The 22,399-nt window shown below is 30.4% G+C and overlaps 1 protein-coding gene across 7 annotated transcripts in view; it reads left to right on the plus strand.

Annotated features, from left to right (window-relative positions):
• Positions 1 to 5,353: 5,353 nt before the first annotated feature.
• Positions 5,354 to 22,399, plus strand: part of LOC148228513 (uncharacterized) — a 51,874-nt gene continuing 34,828 nt past the window's right edge. For 4 of the 7 annotated variants that reach the window (XM_088199913.1, XM_088199914.1, XM_088199915.1 and 1 more), the window contains exons 1-3: positions 5,354 to 5,642; positions 11,969 to 12,228; positions 20,570 to 20,764. In XM_088199913.1, the coding sequence (XP_088056039.1) occupies positions 5,638 to 5,642; positions 11,969 to 12,228; positions 20,570 to 20,764 (460 nt within the window). In that variant the 5' untranslated portion in view covers positions 5,354 to 5,637. Of the gene's footprint in view, positions 5,643 to 11,968; positions 12,229 to 20,153; positions 20,476 to 20,569; positions 20,765 to 22,399 lie in introns of those variants that run through there. The other 3 variants (XM_088199920.1, XM_088199919.1, XM_088199917.1) reach the window with 3 other exon arrangements.

Raw genomic sequence — 22,399 nt, forward strand, 5'->3', positions numbered from 1 at the left:
TCCAACGGACAGAAAAATAATCAAACTTAGAAAGTGTCACAAGCTATTGAAAGCAATTTTATATAATAAAAAAATGTTAAGGCTTGATGAAAAATTATTGCATATTCTTATATTAACACAACAGAAAATGTTTTGTTTAAGGTATTGCTTACGGTTTTAAGTTTTGCAATATTTATTGATTGTAAGTAGTGTATTATTAATATTATTTATCTATATTTGTGTTTATTGTGCGAGAGTGCAAAATTGCTATGCTCTCCGATTTACAATGGCACAACACGTACATTCGCGAGGATTACAGCCATAATGTATATTCGCACATAAATATATAATATTTTCTCGTTTTCGTTTCAAGTGTCGAAACGTGCACAACAAAACAGAATATCCTGCACTGCGATTCATAAACGACAATGAGTTTTGCACAAAATCATCCAGTACACGCGATAATCCGTTCACAGAGGCAACGATTGTTGAGCGAAACATAATTGCTTTTGAACAGGACCGCACTGGTGCACAATTAAAAGATGACCAAGGAAGTGCAAGCTTAAGTGCTTAAATGCTCTTTGCTCCTTGAAGGAGCCGACGTTTTTTCGCTTCCTCACCTGCTTATTAACAGTGTTTGCAGATTGGGGATGAATGACGATCGGACAATGACGACGTTCACCGAGATACGCGAATTGTGCTGCAAACTTTGTATGGAATGTTCTCTTGGAATTCGTGAATGGACCGATGCTCGAGAACTTTGTCGGAATAGGACCATTTATTAGTTGATAATTAAATAATGTGTACAATGTATTCAAGTGAATAATCGCTCAAAAGCTTTAGATCTACGTATTTTTTTATTGCTATTGAGTATAATAGTCGATATGAATATTTTGTCTAAAATATTTATGCTTCTCATATTCACATTCATAATAAAACGCTATTATTTTATGTTAGTATCAAATATATTTTAACCCACTTTGACCCACCTTTGTTTCTCATTCGCTGAAAAATATATAGTTATGCTATTTTTTTTTAATATTTTTATAAATTTACTGATCCAATTAATCTATTATATCCGTTAAATAAAACAATTATAAATAATTCTAAAGTATTAAACATTTACTACCCATGTATAATTTAGTTTATTTTTATGTTTATTTGCAATTTAAATGTATTTACTTATACAGAATATATTTATTTTAACATATATAATATATTTGTCTTGTATAATAAAAATGTCTTGAACACTGTAAAAGCGTATGTTTACAATCAAAATAATATTATTAAAGATCTCAAAAGTATTATACTTTAAATACATATTATATTAATTTATAAGCAAATTCCCAATTTATCCATAAATTTATGAAGTATAAACACAAATAATAAGCAAAATATCACAGAATAAAAAAATGCCACGTGGTAAGAAATTTATATGAATTCTAACCGTTACGCAGTTTCACATTCCTATCTATATCAGTTATAAAGTTTAATATTTATGCAGGACGCATTTTAATAAAAATATGAACATACATTAAAATATTTTCAATATCACAATCAGTTCGCGATTGTTCGACAAAAACGATTCTCGTAAATCGGCCCTACCTGTCGCAAGTCAATGTCGATTCAATGAAATTTCCGTTGTTGCAACGAATCCGTTATTATAAATAATAACAAATCGGCAAAGGTATGTGCCCGATTTTTATTATTTAGCATATCAACTAGCATTGAGCCGTCACTCAATAATGCACGCCGATACAAATCGCTTTAGACGAGCACAACGCGAAATTTGCATGGGACTAAACGATTTTTGATTGCCTGGCGTCGAAAAAAAATATGTTAACAAGTTAATGCTAAAAAACTAGATCCCCCTTTGTGGAATTATACAAATTTATGCAGCACACGGTGCGTATCTTCCGCGTTTGACAAAACGACCTGCTTGTACCGGCGTTTTGTGAATCAAAACTGTGAAGAATGGAAAAAATAACGAACGGGTTAACAGAAATTTTAATGCGAAATGTTTATAAATGTGTTTCCATTGTGTGCAGAAATGGCTAAAAAATTTATATTAAAACGTCGTGTTAAATTGATTCAGTCGTTATAACCGTAACGCGTGTGCGATTGTAAAAAATACACGCATACACATGTTACACTACCATTTGCATATTATGGTATAATTTAAACGAGTTTTTCACGGTGCAAATGGGTATAATTTTATTTTTTCGATTTGTAAAAAAGATCAAATATTACCTAAAATGTTTGCTCATACATCATTTTACTCAATTTGCGATTTACGACTGATATTTAAAATATTTATTTTTTGTTGAAATGTATACTATTTTTTTTAAATATTAGTAAATTTTTGCCCTTCTCATTCTCTACCCTCTTTATACTTTTTTCAATTCTAGCAAAGCCTCATTGAAGTTTTTCTTTAGGTTGTAGTTTTTAATGTTGGGTTTTTAAATAACTGGTTCATTTTAAATAAAAATGCAAAAGAAAGTCTTCAAAACATAAAACAGACTCTTTCCTAAATATAGGTTGTACACAATTAATTTATTTATCTATTGTAATTCTTCCGTTTTGAAATGACAGATGTTAGCTCAATGTGTCGAACTAAACACAATCAACACATAGAAGTAAGTTGTGAGACACCGGAGCAAAATCATTACATAAATTAATAACTAAGTATAATTTATAAGTAACAAGTAATATATATCACTATGCTCGATCAAGCTTAATTTTATTATAATTATTGATCATGATATTCATTCGCCAAATTAAAAAAATCTAGAAAAACCTAATCTGTAATGACCGATCGCAATTATAATTATATAATAATCACTAATTCCGATCTCCCAGAATCAATCGAAATTGAAAAAAATTATGGTTAATACGGTATTGAATTTAAACAAAGTAACAGAATGAGCACTATGGTTAATATGATATTTTCGTGTATTAGTCACTGGTCTATCATGCTATTGTATAGTCTAGTTTAGTGTTCATTCTGTTAGTTTGATTAAATTCAATTAATTTTTATTAAACAGAAGTATTTTTACATAAAAAATCTGCAATCTCTAAAGACCATTTTTGCTATGTTTCTATATATATTTATTTATCCTAATATATAATAGAACGAAATTTTAATTAAATAATAATTTCCCAGACACCATAAAAATTGAAAAACACTAGGGTTAATATAAATAGTATTCGAGTCCATGTAGTTTATTATTAGACAATTTTTAATACCTAATATGTATATAGTACAATCTAGCACAATTTTAATTTAACAATATAATATACATCCGTGAGAATAAGAAAGTCTAGATAACCCTAATCTGTGATGATTGATAGGATATATAATTATATAATACTCACTAATTCCGATCACCCTGAAACGATAGCAATTGAAAAACAATAAGGTTCATATGGAATTCGTACCCAAATCTTTGAGGTCAATAGTCAACAACTCATGCCATTCATGCGGGTAATTAATTGATGTTCTTTCTCTGATAAAAAAAAATTTGTAGAAGTTTTTTTTTTATCTAAAACACGTGTGTTTAGTTTTACTATTAATATATGTATATGCGCTATCGGCCAATTTAAATTGGCCGATAGCGCACGACATTTTGTTGCTTTTTTTTGGAAGTTCAGATTTAACAACACGATTTTATTTTACAACAAAACGCAGTGGGAACGCCCTAGCGGTCCCACTTCGATGACTAAGACACGATTTTATTGCTTTTGACGTGAATTTTTGACTTCTGAGAACGGATAATTGTTTAAAATGGGCAAAATTTGGTTTGAATATACTCTCATATCAAAAGTCTGTAAAAATATCAGTAAGGATAGCTATCATATTTTTAAAACATAATAATAAAGTGCTGACAAACCATGAAATAATATGCGAGATGCGACGTCTATCTAGACTTCATATGCTATGACTTCTTATTCTATTTCAATAAGATACATAGTATTTAATTAGGTTTTTTCTGGCCAATTTTAAGGGAGGACAAATGCCCCCAAATTACAATATTGGTTTAAGATTAAGTTTGTTTTATTTTACTTAGCAACTGTTTGGGTAATATGTTTTTAATTTCAATATTTCCATCATATATTTTTCACATAATTTTAAATAAAATATTTCTTCAGGTAACAGCTCATTAAGAGCATAGTTATATTTGTTCGAAAAAATTTTATATTTATTCGCAAATTAACTATTATTTATTTATTTTGCTGTATTAAATCTAGTTGTAAAATAATCGATAGTATAATATATAAAAATATCAAATTTATATTATTCAGCTTTTTCATTTTTCGTCGATCTTAAAATTTAGATCGAATACTTAAATTAACTGCTACTAATTTACATTCGTTGCATATTTCCTCCCATGTCTAATATTTTTAAAGGTTCAAAAAGCAATGGAGTCAAAATATAATTTGCTAATAAATTTTAACACAAATTTTAATCAAAAAATACAATCTGCCCCTTTGAATAATGATTATTGTGAAAGTACTATCTCGAAAGTAAATGCTTTTGAAGGGAATGTCCCGCTCCTTTTATTTATTGTATGTATAAAAAAGGACTAAAGCTTACACCTGAAATATATCAGTACATACACCTCAAACAACTAGTTTAGTTCAGATTCGTTATTTGATGTCAGTTTTTTTTCTTTTTTTTATAAATACATTCTCAATATGATTTTTTTAGTCAGGCCTCTCAAGGAGAACGGGACCCATACATTTGTCCCCTCCACTACCTCTTTAAATTTTGTTCATGGAACATCCATTAACTTTTCGTGGAACACTAATGTTCCGCGGAACATAGCTTGGGTAACCCTGATATATGGAACAAAGGAAGATAAGTACCTAAATTATTACACTTATATCTAAATATATAATATTGTAGATATTTTATAAATATTAATTAGCTTTTTATAAATATTAATTAACTTTTTCTCTTTATTATGTTTTTTAATTGAAAAGAAAGTCCTTGAGATTTGATCTTCAAATAAAAAACTCAAATGCAATTTACTTTTATTTATAAATGAAAATTCTTGAAACTTTTCACATGAAAACAACCATTGTTTTACAAACACGTGTTTTCAATTCGCATCCAAGCACGTGATGGTCCGAGCCAATCTCGTGAATCTCAGTAGCCCATTTTCGCCGCTCGCTCGAAACCGCTGCGTTTTGTTTCGATCGGCCGGCTCTTTTCGCGATTTTCCCATTACGCCCCGCGTAGAGCTTCGCCCGAGCGGAAAAGCCGCTGCGCATCGACCAATCGCAGCGCTCGGGGGCGTTGCTTCGGCGTCCGATTGGCCACTGGCAGCCGTCTCCCCCTCCCTATCGCCGCTTGCTCTCCGCTCGTTTCTCTGTGTGTCGCGATCAGTCGACGATGCGGACGGTCGCGCACGGATTTCGTTCGACGTGACGTCTCTCTCTCTCGATCCGATATTTATTTATTTTGGTGTGCCATGTTGACACTCGACGACAAAATGAAGAGTATAACTTGAACTTTTGATTGAAAAAAAATATAAAGTGAACTATTTAAGTGATTTTGCGACTCGATCGATTGCGATAGTACGAAGCGGTTCAACCGGAGGGTCAGCCGGCCTAAGCGTGGATCTAGATCTTCATCAGAGGGCCAGCGGTCACTTTATGAGGTAAGCTAAGTTCTTAATTTCGCCTATTTTTTACATATCTAGTCAAAATATTTTATTTTTATATTTTTATTACTATTCAAACTTTTCATGTCAATAATTTCCTAATCTCATATAAAAAACTTTACCCCCCTTCTCTTTCCTCCTCTCATCTCCCCATAACCGATAATTAATGTTTAAATGTATAACTTTTTATTTATAAATACTGTTTTATTCCATCAAAATTTTATATTATTATTTTTAAAATAACCTTTGTACCATTTAGAGCAAAAATCTTTCTCAGCTATTATATATTTATATTAAAAAGTAGATAATTAAAACCTTTGTTATGTAATAGAATATTTCAATTATTAAACCTATGATATGTAAATATTGATAATATGCAGAACAGAGTAGAGCACCCAGAACAAATAGGGGAAACACCGTGACACAAATACTGATATTGCTAATTTACATATTTATAGTCAATTATTGTATATAAAATAGAGTCAATCAAATATTTATTTATAAAAATAAAATTTAAATGGTTTTTGTATAATTTTAACCTACATTTAGTATCACATAATTTATTTACACGGATACAACAGCAAATGTTTAAGCACTACATATAAAAAAAATCTATGTAAATTTGTGTTGTACATAGATTTTATATGTACAATATCAAAAAGCGCTTTAAAAAGGCTGAAACTATTATTAATTTTTATTTTATTTATACTGCTTTGATAAAAATGTTTTTAATACATTTTTATCAGCTAATTATAAGTTTTATTAAGCAAAATTAAAGCCCTTCCAGCAGCAGCTTGGCATTTACAAATCTGTAAGAATTGTCAAAATGCAAAAAAAGTATTGATAATCTGTGTTCCGGGCCTTAAATTGGTAATTTTATATGTTGAAAACATTTGATCGTGTATGAAATTCGATCAAAACTGTTTTTACCATTTTAAAAATCTTAAAAAAATATCAAACAAAGAGAATTGTGTTTTATTGTAAAAAATACGTTAATGAGTTTTATCTAACATAGAAAAAGAAAAATTGCTTCCAAATGAAATTAATGACCAATTAAAACACTGGAAAAAAAATGCTGGAGCACTAACTTGATATAATATTTGTTTCTCTCTGAAAGAGGGGTAGTGTTTTTTTGACCTGATGAAAATTTCACTTAGAATTTTCTTGGATAAGTTCTAAATATATTCCGATATTAACGAAGCATGTTCCAAAAGTTCAAACTGCACAAAAAGACAACAAGAGAATGCAGGTTCACTATTTTTCAACAAGATTCGTTCCTTCATTCGTGATCATTGAAAAAGTTTTACAGACTAAATATTTTGCTATCATTGCTCCAGATTAATTCCAAAGGGAATAAACGACGTTAATTATTTGTTATGTCAAGTTCAGAGAATTGGAATTTTTAATTAAAGAGTGTTTTATATGCTTTGATATTTTTTCTTATAAAACGGGTCAAGAAATTTCCAGCCAACTTGTAAATTTGTTACAGGAATTAAAATTGAATTATAAAAACTGTGTGGGACAAGGCTACAATAGTGAAGACAATATGTAATGAAAGCATAATGGTGTGCAAGCAATTGTACATTTTCCGGTTATGGAAACCATACATTGAAACTTATCGTATTGGATTTTGCAAAATCTTGCAAAGAAGCAAATACTTTCTTTGGTATTGTTCAGCAAATTTATAATTTCTTTAGTGGAAGTCCAAAATTTTAGAATAACATTTAGAAATCTATTTCTTACATAGTATTTCAAAAATAAGATAGCAAGAAATTTGAAGCAATCTTATTTGAATGAAAACGATTTAAGAAGCCTTTTCGTTGATACACAAACACAAACTTCTGCTTCTGAAAAATATTTGTTCAAATTTGAATATGTTATTATGTCTACAGACTGGCTGAAAATATGAAATCAAACGAATCTCTGGATTGAATCCCGTGTGTATAAAAATATAATACTGAGAACTTAATTAAAGATATAGAGCAACTTAAAAAAACATTCAAGTCTGTTCTTAATGAGGGTAAAAATCACAACTGAAAATGAAATAAAAAAATCGATTAAGAGACCAAAAATCTGCTAAAGAATATTTTCATGTAATCGTTTTTGACAAATTAATCAGTTTAATAACTTATGGACTTCCGCTTCGATTTCAATATAATTTGCAATTTTTTTGAAGCTTTATGAAAATTTAATTAAATCAATCAAGATTTTTAGTTTGTACTGCAAAATTACTGCAAAAGAAATATGAAAATTAAATAAGTGATGAAATCGTATAATACCACATCGCAATTTAAAACAGAATATATATTTTAACTATATATAAACTCCACAATTTAATTTGATAAGATTTATTTCGACCGTTTTGTTTGTTCGTTTCATACAGAAGCATCCTTTTACAAATTCAGCTATAAATAGACCGTCTTATTCGCAACGTTTGCAGCTTTAAACGAAAAAATAAATAAAATAGATCGGTTAGAAATAATGACTATTTTAATTATAGCACGCGATATTTTTAATCCAAATTGCTGTTCCTGAGAGTTTCTGCTTATAAATTAATAATTATCCCTTTGTAACGCATTGGGCTTGCGTCTGTGATGTTGTAGAAAAATAATTAATAAAAAAAATATTGGTTGTAATAAAATAATTCATTTAAATACAATTACTTTAGGAATTATATTAACACTCACTATTATATTTTTTAGAATTGAAATAAATAGCTATAATATTTTTCTGTTTGATGGAAAAATAGAAAATAACTTTAATAGAAAATTAGTGACATTATCACAAACCGCAATCTAATACATTGAGCTTTGTTAAATTACGTAATATAATATCTATTTTTATTGCTATTTTATAGAGATGATTTTAAAAGCTTTACACAGTTACTGTCATAAAATGTATTGTAAGTCATAATAGACATTTGCAAACATTCTCAAAATAAAATAGTATAATATACAATGTATTGATCGAAACATCAAGCCATTAATGCCGCATTTATAATGCATACATACATTCACCCAATCATTAACTATCTACAAAACATAAACTCAGTGGAGAATTTTTACACTGGCCCTTTTCACACGGTTTATTACATTGTTAACTTTCCACGATGAACAATATACATAAACTTCGTATTGCCTTGTTAATTGGACACTTCAAAAGCTTGTAATGTCTAATGAAAATCACACTCGTTTGCATTATTTCGCGTCGGAAGGTGTTAAAACGGTTTATTACTCGAATCAACGCATATATGAATATGTAGGTATCAGCGTCCGACGGCAAGTTGTTCGGCGACTGTGTAATTCGAATTATCACGGGGAGCTTAAAGGGTTAAATCGAGAGATTGGGCAATTAAAATTTGGCTTCGTCTCGCGCTCAAAGGGGTGCGAAGACAATATTCGACGGGGTGTGCATTTGCATCATAATAATTTATTGCGTCATCAGTAACCCTAAACCCGCGGCTCGCTCAGAAATGTAACCCCTCGTAACCCCGCATTCTTTGCGCATTCCTTACGCGCGTGGCACCGTCTGCGAAACGTCACTCTTTGATAAGTAGCCCAAGGGATTCGAATCCCAGTCATTTCTGACGCGAATAAATTTAATGGGATTTGTATATTAATTTGTAAACGAATAGTATATAATTAGTTTATAAATTTTTAAGACTAACCTTATTGTATTTATCTCATAAAGAAAAATTTGTGCAATATATTTACCATCTAAAAAAAATATTTTATTATATTACATAATACAAAATTAAAAATTATTAATACAAAAGCGCGATAGAGTTATTAAATTAAAATTATGTACATACATAATATCGCAATATATTATCAAAATCCTGAATCGACATGCTTATTTACCGATTTAGACGAAATTGTCAGATAATAATTGAAATTAATTACACCCAAACACCAGCCGTTAGCCACGATAAATACAATTCCACTAATTAACCGTGCAATTTAACAGTCGTCCGGTTAACCATATGGAAGCGAAATATAGCTACTTTTTAATACATTCACCGGTTTTACTCAGTGAGAATAGCCAGACCGGTTTCACCTGCTCGAAAATAAAAATTATTCACATCGACGATGCGGTCCTCTAAAACCGGTTGCCATAATCGATTATAGCTCACTGATATAACGCACGGATTGTTCTACAGATATGAATTTTGTAATTGTGTTGGTCGAAAAAAAAACTAACTAACTCGGCATCGACATCGTCAATCTGCTACCGATGGAAGACTACCATTTGAGTGTCCAGATGTGACTGCTGATATGACACATCGAGGCGTGTTGTATTTTATGTGAATCATCTGAAGTATTTAAATAGCTACCAGAATAACTCAAGGAGGTGAAATAACGCAAATAAATTTAATAAATTGCTACTGGAAATCAGCTCATGATTTTCAGTTAAATAGTTCGTTATTAAATTTATATTTTTAATAAAATGCGCTATTCAATAAATACTATAATTAATATAAATTGGAATTTGAGTGTCAAGATGTGACTGCTGATATGATATATTGAGATGTGTTGTATTTTATGTGAATCATCTTAGTATTTAAATAGCCACCGGGATATCATAGGGAGTTGAAATGATTTAAATTAATTAATTATTACTGGAAATCAGGCCATGCTTTTTAGTAAATAATATTATTACTGATTTTTTCATATCTTTAGTGATTGATTTTTGGTGATGGTTCAAATCATGCTATAAAACCAAAACTGAAATAAATCTGGGATCCCACTAATCAGAAACGTATGACAACCATAATTATAAAACAACAAACAAATAGGTGAAGAGGAGGACGATAGGGACCGCATTTTTTTTATTGTTCATTTTATTTAATTCATATTTTATGTAATCTTGTAATATTATAAAAGGTAACGCATATATTTGCATGATTTTAGTTGATTCTGGTTGACAAATAATGATTTAAAATAGTTATTTGTATTGAAATGTGTTTTTAGACACATTTGTGTCTATTTTGAGAAACAAATAAAAACAGGTGTAGCACCTAATGATGCATTTAAATATTGTTAATGTAACTTGTACATAATCAAAAAATAAATTATAATAAAAATATTTTACTGTACAACGATTTTTTGATAATGAAAATAACCTAACTAATTTTATGTAAAAATTCAAGCTGATTTTTATTAAATAAATAGCGCCATTTTATTTAAATAAACTTTTTCATTTTATTCTGAAGATTGATTTAGATAAATACATATACATAATATTAAACTCATTTAAAGCTATATTTTGCATTCTGGTTTTAATTTTTATTTTAAGGAAAAAAATATATATTATTATAAATAATCCACAAATTTAATTTGTTTTTCTTGGAAACTGGCCAGAACTTCTACACTTTGCCTCGTGTCATCCAGATTCTTGATGAACTTGATTTGCGCACAAAGATGTCTCTGATAAAAGCAACGTAAAACTGTTTCGATTTATGGTGTACCACACACCATATTTTTTAATTTTTAAAAAGTTCCAATCTTGTATTTCACATGTATATTTAACCATGCAACAAGAAATTTTACAATATTTTGCTTAATAAAATATTATGGTATATTAAATTATAAAATTAATACTTTAATAAAATGTGTAAGTGCAACTTATTTTGCTGAAAATAAATAAATTGTATTTATAAAAATAATATGGTATCCGTAAGAGCATATAATCAGTAAGAGCATTACATACTATATCTATGAAAGATCAAAACGCATTTCTATTACTGTATGCCATTTATTTTAACCGTAATATCTGAAACATATAAATAAATCTCTTTGTATTGTTTTTTTATTTTATCTTTTTATTTTAGATATGTATCAAAAAACGTGTAAAGCTTAAAAATATTTTGCACGTAGTATACCTAATTTTACATAGCCATAATGTAATATACAAATTCACTTTGTATTCTACAAATATACACAATAAATAATATTTGAATATACAAAAGGTATTCTCATTTGCGTATTTGTCATACTTAACTCGTTTTTTATTGAAATTTATATATCCAAAATATGTACAAAGTACATAATATATATTCTAAATTTGGCATCTGATAATTTAATAAGCGTTGTTTTCATTTCAACTGCAAACACAATTATGTATTCAATGGTACAACGTCACAACTTTTTTACTTACATATCCACAAATCATCAGCTTTGTTTATATTATTAATAACTTGAATAAAACAAAGAGCGTATGTTTCTAAGCACTTTACAGTGACATAAATGTCTCTGAATTAATATTATAATTGGTATATAAATTTATATATTAAGTATTGATTGTATTATTTTGTTTTGTTTCAGTGCCGCTGGTGCCATGTGCGATAGGGGTGGTTTTGGTGGGGTGAGTTCCCACCTGACCATGGGCAGCATGGCCGCCATGGGCTCTATGGGTTCCATGGGGTCCATGGGGGCCATGGGTGGACCCATGCAGTCCAAAAAGCTGCAAGAGGACCACATCAAGCGGCCCATGAACGCTTTCATGGTCTGGTCGAGGCTGCAGCGCAGGAAAATCGCACAAGACAATCCAAAAATGCACAATTCGGAAATTTCGAAGCGACTAGGTAAATTGATTTTTATATACATACATTCATATTATTTTTACAAATTCGGCTCCGCTGTCGAAATTGGAAAAAATAGCCAATAGTTTTAATCAAGAGTGCAAATGTTTGGAATGAAAATTGAGAGTGGAATTGAAACAATAGCTGTAGGTTTTTGTCGTCTTCTCTAATTGTGAAGAGTTTCCGCATTTTCGAAAATATCCTGGTTGTATGTAATCTGAATTCGGATTGCTGCTATTTTTAAGAGTATTTTTTGTATTGAACGAAGCTTATTTAAATACACTCAAATAGAAGTAAAAAATGTTGTTTCAAAATTAAAGTACTAGAATAATGCTTTAAATATTATTATATATTTTTTTGCATAGTATATATTTTAACACGATTTATTTTATTTCAACCTCAAAAATCAAAAACAAACCCGCCATATCGATACCTGTCCATAATACAATTTGATACTCGCGTTATTATCGCTAAACAGCGGGTATTGTTGTGTTACCATTTTATACGAGAGCGAACCAACCGATTTTAAATGAGCATGCCTTTTATCTGAAATGAGAATCAAGTACGGACAATGTATTTTTGCACTCCATTATAGGTTTTGCGATTTTGATGAATGTGACGTCCATTGTCCGTCCGTTCATTTATTCTGAAAGGCAATCAGGAGCTGTGTTGTTTCGAAAACATTGCATACAATGAAGCGACGCCCGGTGAAAGGGTGGTCTTTGGGGGTGTCTCGCTTACCCCCACGACCACCCTCTTTGATCGATAACTGGAAAATAGAAAAATCAACATACACACTGTGGCGTGCTAAAAACAATAATGAGCGCACAAACGCCACGTTTACCGTATATTAAAATACAATGATGCATTCATGATAATAGCCAACCTACACAATACGTTAAGGTTGCTTAAATAAAAAATATAAAATATTCAGCATTGAAAATACTAAAATACCCAAATTTATAATAATAATAAACATATATGTCGACTTAAAATCTGCTTTTATGTTTTTAATAGGAAATGTACAAAACTTGAATTACAAAAGCCAATAGCTACAGTTTTTATTAAAAATATATTTTTAATATTTTATCTCAATATTCTAGTGCTTGTTTTTTTATCATGTATGCTTATAACTTGCATGTTACACTAAAAATATATTTGATTGTAAATCTTTTTTTGCATCATGACATACATTTGTTCATTGCGTTTTATCAAAGGGTAAACACAATCAACAACTACTTTGTAAGTAATGAAACATTAGAGTGAAATCAATCTATAAATCGGTGACATATATTTTATTAATTATAAACTAATATTACAACTTACGTCGATAATATATGTATAATAACTATGCACGACATAGCTTGATTTTATTTGAATAATTCATACACAAGATTAGGAAAATCTAGGAAAACCCAACATGAGAAAGTCGATCGGTATTATAAATATACAAAAATCACTAATTTTGATTTTCTTTACATTACTATTTATTATATAGGCAAAACTCGAGTCATTCGTAATTATTTAGTAATACATGAAAATGTTTAAAAGATGACTACATTTTTTTTCTATCCAACCGTAATTTCAGATCTATGTGTTTCGCTAATTTTATTTTACTACTAATTAAATTAACTATTAGTTTAGTTTAGCCTCGTGATACTATAGCAAACTCTTTGATTATATTTTAGTTGTATATAATATTATAAAAAAAAAAAAATGATATAACTAATACAAAACATTTTCATTATTTCGATAAATTGCCATACTAGTAGGCTACAAATGTAATTAATGAAAAACTCGAGGTAAATCACAATTTATTTATTTTTTTAATAATCTTACATATAGAAAATCTTAAGATATTATTACCCAACTTACTATATAAATGTCAATGCAAAGATTTTGAATACAGTTTTTATCGAAAAAAGTGCAGATGTATATTGTACTCTGTAATGCAATTTTTATTTATTTTATCCATTAGTAAAACTTCGTTGTTTTATTGGCCACACAGTGAAAATATATTTTTAGACTTTTCTTATAAATGAAAAAGTAGTACAATGAGCATGTAACATCCCTTATGAACTTGCTTAATTATTATTTTGTTTAATCGAAGCTTAATTTATTTTTTATTTATAAAGTATATAGCTGGTTGTTGACATGTATTAGTTTTCAGCAGTGTTAAAACGTAAATCATTAACAAACAAATGTTTTACGCTTATCTTAAAATGTTGTTTTAATTCCACTTAAAATCCACTTCATTTTATTTACATTTTCCAAAACATTTATACTTATATATATTTCCAAGTGTAAAATGCATTAGTCTGGTCATAGATGTATTAGATTGCTACATTTTTTAGTAAAATAATAATTAAAATGATTCATATCTTGAATTTTAAATTCATCTTCGTTTGACATATTCGTGTGCTTTTTCAGTATCATATCCGGTCTTTCAAGCTTACGTTTTAGCCACCCCTAATATATAGTTATAAATTAGCAGCGGGTTATCATTTTAATATCCAGTTATTAAACGTCGAGTCAGCGTATAATTGAAACAGATTCCTTTTGAGGCAATTTTCTCACAAAGGACGAAAGCGGCCAATGACCATTGTCGTCTGTACTATGTCCAATACTGAATTGTCATCTGTGGTCTATTTCGTCCGTGACACCGCACACTATGGCTGGAACTAAATTAGTTTTCAGAGCTCAGCCATTAGGCCTCAGCCATGAAAGTGACCGGCCATTGTGGTGGATTTTTACTCTATTTTTCCACCCGCCCGACAAGGACTCGGATCGTTCCGGATGAATAACTTCCCACTCTCACTTTCGCGTCACGTCTTTTCATTAAAAAAGGACAATGGCAGCAGCAAAGGTGTGGTGTCACTATCCGAAGAAGCGCCGCGAGATTCGTTCCGGCCCATCATTGGCCGGAGAGCGGTCGCGTTTCGATTCCGATGGCCAATGGTGGGCCAGACAAAGGCGGACCAATAAATAAAAACAAAGACAAGGGGGCCAGGCTACGCGTCCTTTCTTCGTGAAAGATTGATGAATGTTTTACAATCAGTCGGCATTTGACAAATCCGCTGGTGTTTTATTATGGATACGTTTATAAGGTACAGTGATGGTAATTAATATGCAGATTAGGGGCGGAAATTCAATCCATATAATAAGTAGACGCAAACCAATTTTCAGGATACTTTTATTTTAAATAAATGTTAAATATACATAAATATAAAAATATAAACATTGCTACACACATATATAAAAAATAAACTATCATTTTCTACACTAACTTAAAAATTACTAATATACTTAAAGAAAATTCCGTGAAATATTGGAATGTTTTTATTAATACAATAATTGTATTTAAATTGTGTCAAGAATTAAATAATCACAAATATATTAATTCTGTCATAAATGCTATTTTTTAACGAACAAAAAGTACTACGCAAACTTTGTGACTCAAATCTGGATTTAATACAGTAGTTGATAAACGTTTAAAATTGCAAATGAAAAAAGCATCTAGCTGTTTGTTGACCTTTACAACGTTGCTGTCTTGCTTGATGACTAATATGAAATCAATCAACTTAGAGCAACAAAATTACCAATTACAATTTTTTGCTTGTAGGTTATCAAGTGCATTGCTAATCATTGTAACATATTAATTAAGCTTTCACCTGTTTCAACTACAAATATATAAAAATGTTATTCAGAGTATTTAAAACATCTTAACTTAATAAACTTAAGCTGAAAATACTAAATATATTTTTATCTATTCTAAAGATTTTACTATTAATTAAAACCAGCGCTAATAATTTAAAAGTTTATTAGCCGTAGATCAGTTTTAGCCAGTGTATATTGGTACTTAACTTACTTTTGTTATTACCACATAATAAATAAGACTTTTAATATAAAATTTTAATATACAAACTTATGGTTTCATTAAATGTATATAAATAAATTGTATTAAATAAATACGTATTTTGCGACATTAAATAATTAAAATGTTGATGTACATTTTCCATATTTTATTTGTGCAAATATAAACATATTTAAAACCTGTAAAAATAACACACACAAATCTTCGTTAAAATCAACAAAGCGTATAATTTAATACTTTCTAAACAATGACCCTATCGTGTTTCCAGTTGCGGCGCAAACATTGCCAGTTGGGGTTCCCTCGGGGTCTTCGCTGACCTGTTTGTCCAAAATTCGCTTTACTTTGTCTCCACGTGTTTCATTTATTTATTTAAATGCGTATTATTAAACATACTACTAGATTTTTCCAATTTCCACATCTTGCAATAATTTCCTGTGCGTTGATGACGATAAATTCGAGGGTGGTTTCAAAGTCGACCCGGGGGATGGTGTGTTGTGCTTTTGTGGGTAACGCCGACGACGTTGCACACTGTCGGGGTGAGATAAGATATTAATTATTACAAGCCGCAAGGGTGTCTGTTAGATGCAAAGGACTTTCACGTTACTTTATACATATCACTTTTACTATCAGGCCATTCCATACGCTTATGAGTATTTTTTATTATGTTTTCATTGAGCTTTATTTGAACAAAATAACCAAATCATTTTTATAAATTAGTTATATCTAGACAATGAGCTATTTAACTTGATCGACGCCATCTAGTTTTTTAACTAGCTCAAAAAACACAACTATGTTTTCAGCGATGAAATCTGATGTAAATCTTTCCTACGTGTGTGCCATCAATTTCCTTCAATTTTAAGTTAACTAATGCATTCCGTGTATTTTCTAAAGCTTATTTTAACAAATAAAATGCGAGTAATTCAGTATAAACTACATATTCAAGATCAAGGATCAGAAAATTTATTTTGTGAAGTGCCAGATCGTAAATTTTTAGGGCTCAGTAAGCCAAGAAGCAAAATTAAAGTTCTTTCAAATTTTTAAACGCAATGTTTCAATACATGAGCAATCTTTTTCTAGAAAGTTATAATACTACAGCCATTCAGTATTCGATAATAATAGCTGAGAGCAGATTTTTCGTTAAGATAATTCAATCGCTTGTCTTAGTTCAAAAAATCGCATTACTTCACTATGACTGAGCTTACAAACTGCTATACGGTAGATTAAGTTAGATATTTAACTTTAATTTCTGATAAGTGCCACAAATGAATAAAGTTTACTGCTGACAGAGCTGGTTCAATAACAGATGATAGATTGAGATGTTTCCCACAAATAACCTGCTAATGAATAATCAGAAGCCTTAAACATCAAGCGTTTTCATAAACCTCATATTTTTTTATCTAAGCCTTAACCTGTTCTGCGTATATTTTAATCATAATCGGATGCGACACATTTTAGTCGATTTTCCTTCAGAATGTACTTTGTTAACGTTTTCTAAACCTAACTAAAAAAACGTTGTCTGTAATTGTCCATGCAGACTATTTATGGAAATTCTTGAGCCACTTCAAACATAACATTGACTTCTCGAATAAATAATGTGGTTCAATCTAGTAACTGATTCAATAACTAACTGTTTACAGAAGCCTTTAATGGGCACTTACTGTTATTATATTATTTATATAAAATATTCGCTATTTCGCCAAATGCACTTGTTATAATTTGACATAGGACGCCTTGGAAAAATATAGATTCTGCAAAAGTGCCGAGAGTCGAAATAGTTCTCGTCGAAAATCCGATAGATTGAAGTAAATATATTTTTCCTGGCACGTTTATTTGGCTGCAACAGTCAAACATGACTTAATTAACGTACCACAGGTGAATGACTTACCTTTAATAATTATTAAATTAGCTACACGGTAACCGTCTCTAATTATAGCTTAATTGTTCTTTTTTCTTTTCGCGAAAAAAATCTTTGTATTAAAAAATTGCGTTTTAAGCTTTTCAACTTTTCTGCGAGCTATGAAAATCGTGTCGAGAGCTTAGTCTGGTAATGATGACGTATATTATATTAGTTTGTTACAGAGATATGATCATTGCACAATAAACATAATGCTTTGTCATCTGATCTGACAGCAAAATAATTTACACTCCACCTGCTTTAAAATCACAACATTCAAAGTCCACTACTCACTAGTCACAAATATCCATGGGCTATAAAATGAGAATGAAATATCACAAAAATGTTACACGGGGCAATGAAAACGCTGTTGAATTATAACTGAGTAACGTCACAGTGGTAGCGAAGCAATAGGAGTACCACATACGGTCATATCTTCTTAGTCCGACGGTTGGCCTACTTTGAAATTTTAAAGTTGAAAATGTTAATTTCAATCTTAGCTTATGTGCTATAGTTTGTCGAACCCCGTTCAAGAAAATAAATATTATTTTAATTATAATTATACTTCTTACTTTTACTGAACTCTTAATATATATTTTACATATTTTCTTAAAAAATTAAACGCTTCTTAACGAGTGTGGGTATACAAATGCTAATTCTTTGAATGCATATACGATTTTATTTTATAACAATATTTACATAAAGTAACGTCAAATTATAAAGTGATAAAAATCGTTACTTTCTACAAAAACCAATTATAAAATGGTTTGGTTTTTAAAGTTAAACCATGTTTCTGATATATTTAATAATAATTATTAAATGTACTAATTCATATTGCAAAGATGATCGTCAGATAACTGTCAATAGCGAGCGTTTATCGTCTGGCATAGTAATTATCATTCATGTCTCCATAGTTTCCTCGGCTGAAAGCGATCAGCGAGCGTTGAATTTTCATATTGCTCGCGTAACAAACGTGCAACAATCATTTTCTTATTCAGAGGGGGAACCCTTTTCAGTTATGCGAAATACACGAGTATCGCAGCAGCAGCTCATTATTGCCTTCGTATTCTTCTGTCGGGCAATACTGTGACTTTATGGAAATGCCTTTTGTTTCAATTGAAAGCACTCTCAATAGATGGATAGATAGAGACACAGGTAGAACAAACGTACAAGTATGCCCGGAACAATACTTTCATTCAATGAAAGAGGGACAAGACAATTTGAATTCATCTTTCCAGGAGACAATACCGCGTACATTGTGGAGCACAGTAAAGGCACAATCGCGCCACGAGACGAGGACGCTTCTCACTCGCACTCAGCTATGGCTCGCCGACGGGGACGAGAGAGAGGCAAGATCAGCTTTGTAATTGAAACAGTAGGGAGATGTCCTGTAAGAATGCCTGAATGCGCATTGTGTAACGTACAGGTTGATCAGCAATAATTATACGGAAAAAGTCGTAATAATTACGTGCGCTGAAATCGGCATTGATGAAAATTTTTAATCAGTAAATATATATTTAACGGGGTGTTCAAAAAACAAATGATTATTTTAATTATTGTATATGGAATGAACTGAAAAATGAATTTGAAAAATATTATATTCCTTTGTTTTCTATTAATATTATAATTTTATTTAGTGTCAAAGGTTCAATCTTTATTGGTCAATATTTTAGTAATACTTTCAGTACAATAAAATAGAATTCGGCAATAAGCATGCAATTAAATTTATAATTGATCTTCTCAAGAATATACATAGTAAGTATATAGTGTTAAAAACGTAAAAATCATTAGCATATTGCAGATCTTTTTATGTAGTGTAATTAAATTTCAAAAATATTTCCGATGTTTCTTTGATTACCAAAAAAAATGACTAATTCTATGACGTATATATATTTTTTTTTTCATATACCTTTCTTACTCAATTAAAAATCGTTATTTAAATCAAAATTTTACATTCACATATGTATATATAATATTCATATATAGTTAATTACTTATCAAGAAGATATATTGCCTTTTGTACTCAACTTGAATTTTAAATCGCTTTATTTAAACGCGTGTCACAATTCACATTATTGCGTCAATTAGCAAATTTACCGGGGTCCAATTACATCTGTGATTCAATGCCATGCAGCATATACGTAGGTACACATACACACTCGTAAGCGTCGTCGCGGCGTACGGTAGCCATCCATACATTGTATTGAAATCGGGCAAAAATACTCTTCATTACTGTGAAAGCCTTTGGTGCTTCCACAATGCGAACGAGGACAGAGGGAATTGCGCACACAGAGGAGGACGTACCAGAATAATAATAATACCTATGTAACGTTTATGTTCTACGTAGATAATGGAAAGAGAACGCCGGTGTATGAGTGGTACAATGGAGCCAGATAGAGTCGCCATTGTTGGCGCATTGTACGGCTACAATCGGGAGACCGAAATGACGACTCAGCCGAACAATTGAATATCGACTGAGGGGGTGGGTCCTCCCGCGTCGAACCACCCCACGATCGTTATTTTTTTCTGCTCCAGGCGTGTTGATAATCATTGTCGATTTAATTTTTGTTTTGTAGGCGCTGAATGGAAGTTGCTGAGCGAAGATGAAAAACGACCGTTCATCGACGAAGCCAAGCGACTTCGGGCCATGCACATGAAAGAGCATCCAGACTACAAATACAGGCCGAGAAGAAAGCCCAAGACGCTGAGGAAAGAGGGCTATCCGTATTCGATACCATATCCGTCAGTTCCTATGGATGCACTTAGAGCAGGTAAGATTTTAACAATTATTTTAAAAAAAAAACTCTGATTATTTTAAGAATGTATTACTAACCGCGCATAGTAACGCTTCTTATAACCCCTTCCCCTCTCCATCACAACGACTCGTGATTTAAATGATCAACTAATTGTGATGACAATCGGGAATAATTGATTTAATCAACAGCTACATATTAAAATACTGACTGGAACAGAATAAATGTATATAAAATTGAAAATACATCAAAAATCCAAATCAAATGTTGCACCATCCTTTGATTACCTAGGATTACATAAATGTGTTATTTTGAATGATATCTATTTAAAAATTTGCTTATTTTCAATCTAGGACTCTTAAATATAGTAAACCTCTCCCTGATTCAAATTTACCATAAATAGAGAAATAAATATAAAGTTTTGTTATTTTTACGTTAAGAATATTAGTGTCGTTGTGTAAGGTGCTAAAAAATCCGTACGCTCCGGTGATGTATACTCAGTCTACATATAGAAATATATTTTTTAAAATAGTGCTGCAAAATTTTGAAATAAAAATTATTATTATTTCAATAATGGTCAAAGTGGAGATATAAAAATGATTGTGATATAAATGCTAAAAATGAGTCTATGCATTGGATATCCTTATTATTCTGTATTAATGCAGAAATATTTATTTACAAAAATAGTGCAAAACTTTGTACAGTCGATCTAAGATGTGGACGCTCATCAACACAGTTTGGTGAGAAATATAATAGGGTGACCATGTTAAAATACACGTTCAATTCATTTTTCCATTTTAAAACCCCAAATATTCTCAAATATTTTCAATTATACCCCAAATATTCCTAAACTTGATTTACGAATTTAACCTAATTTAAAATACACAAACAAATATTGTAGGGACAGGATATGGTCATAATACTTACGTAAACACCATTCCTGTGACTGGTAAAATTTGCACGTTCAACTATCTTTTTATCTCGCCACTTTTCTAAATATTATTTTTTTTAAATATTTATACATATAATAAGATGATATGTACACTTTGTGTACATCACAGTAAAGTAGAGATTCAGCTTTTATAAAGAATATTAACATAACGTGTGAAGTAATACTACACTCTCTAAAGAAATAACTATGTAATTAAATATAAAAAAACAGGAACCTCATTCCGTGGGGACATGTATAGGCACCCCACCCCCTCCTTGAATTTGTCTAGAAAAATTCATATCATTTTATGAAATACTATGAATTTTAATTAAATCGAAATATTGAAAAACGACCACTGAATTTGTCTAGAAAAATTCATATCATTTTATGAAATACTATGAATTTTAATTAAATCGAAATATTGAAAAACGACCACTGATTAGATAACTTTTATCCCCCCCTCCCCGAAAATCTAAAATGATGTCCCTAATTCTAAATCAGAAATTCTCGAGTTATCTCTCTAAGAAAATTTAAAGACAGTCTCCAATCTATCCCAAAATATTTTTTTAAATATGTCACTTCAGTCAAATCACATCGGAATACATTTTCACTGGTAGATATAAATATATTTATCTGACAGGTGCTGGTAAAATTGTATGATTTTAACTTTTCCATACGTGTATTAATACATAACTTTTCCATACGTGTACTAATAATTATAT

The sequence above is a fragment of the Plectrocnemia conspersa genome, unplaced genomic scaffold (assembly GCF_051122295.1).
Source record: "Plectrocnemia conspersa isolate PC_06_02 unplaced genomic scaffold, ASM5112229v1 ptg000012l, whole genome shotgun sequence".
In the NCBI taxonomy this organism is placed as follows: domain Eukaryota; kingdom Metazoa; phylum Arthropoda; class Insecta; order Trichoptera; family Polycentropodidae; genus Plectrocnemia; species Plectrocnemia conspersa.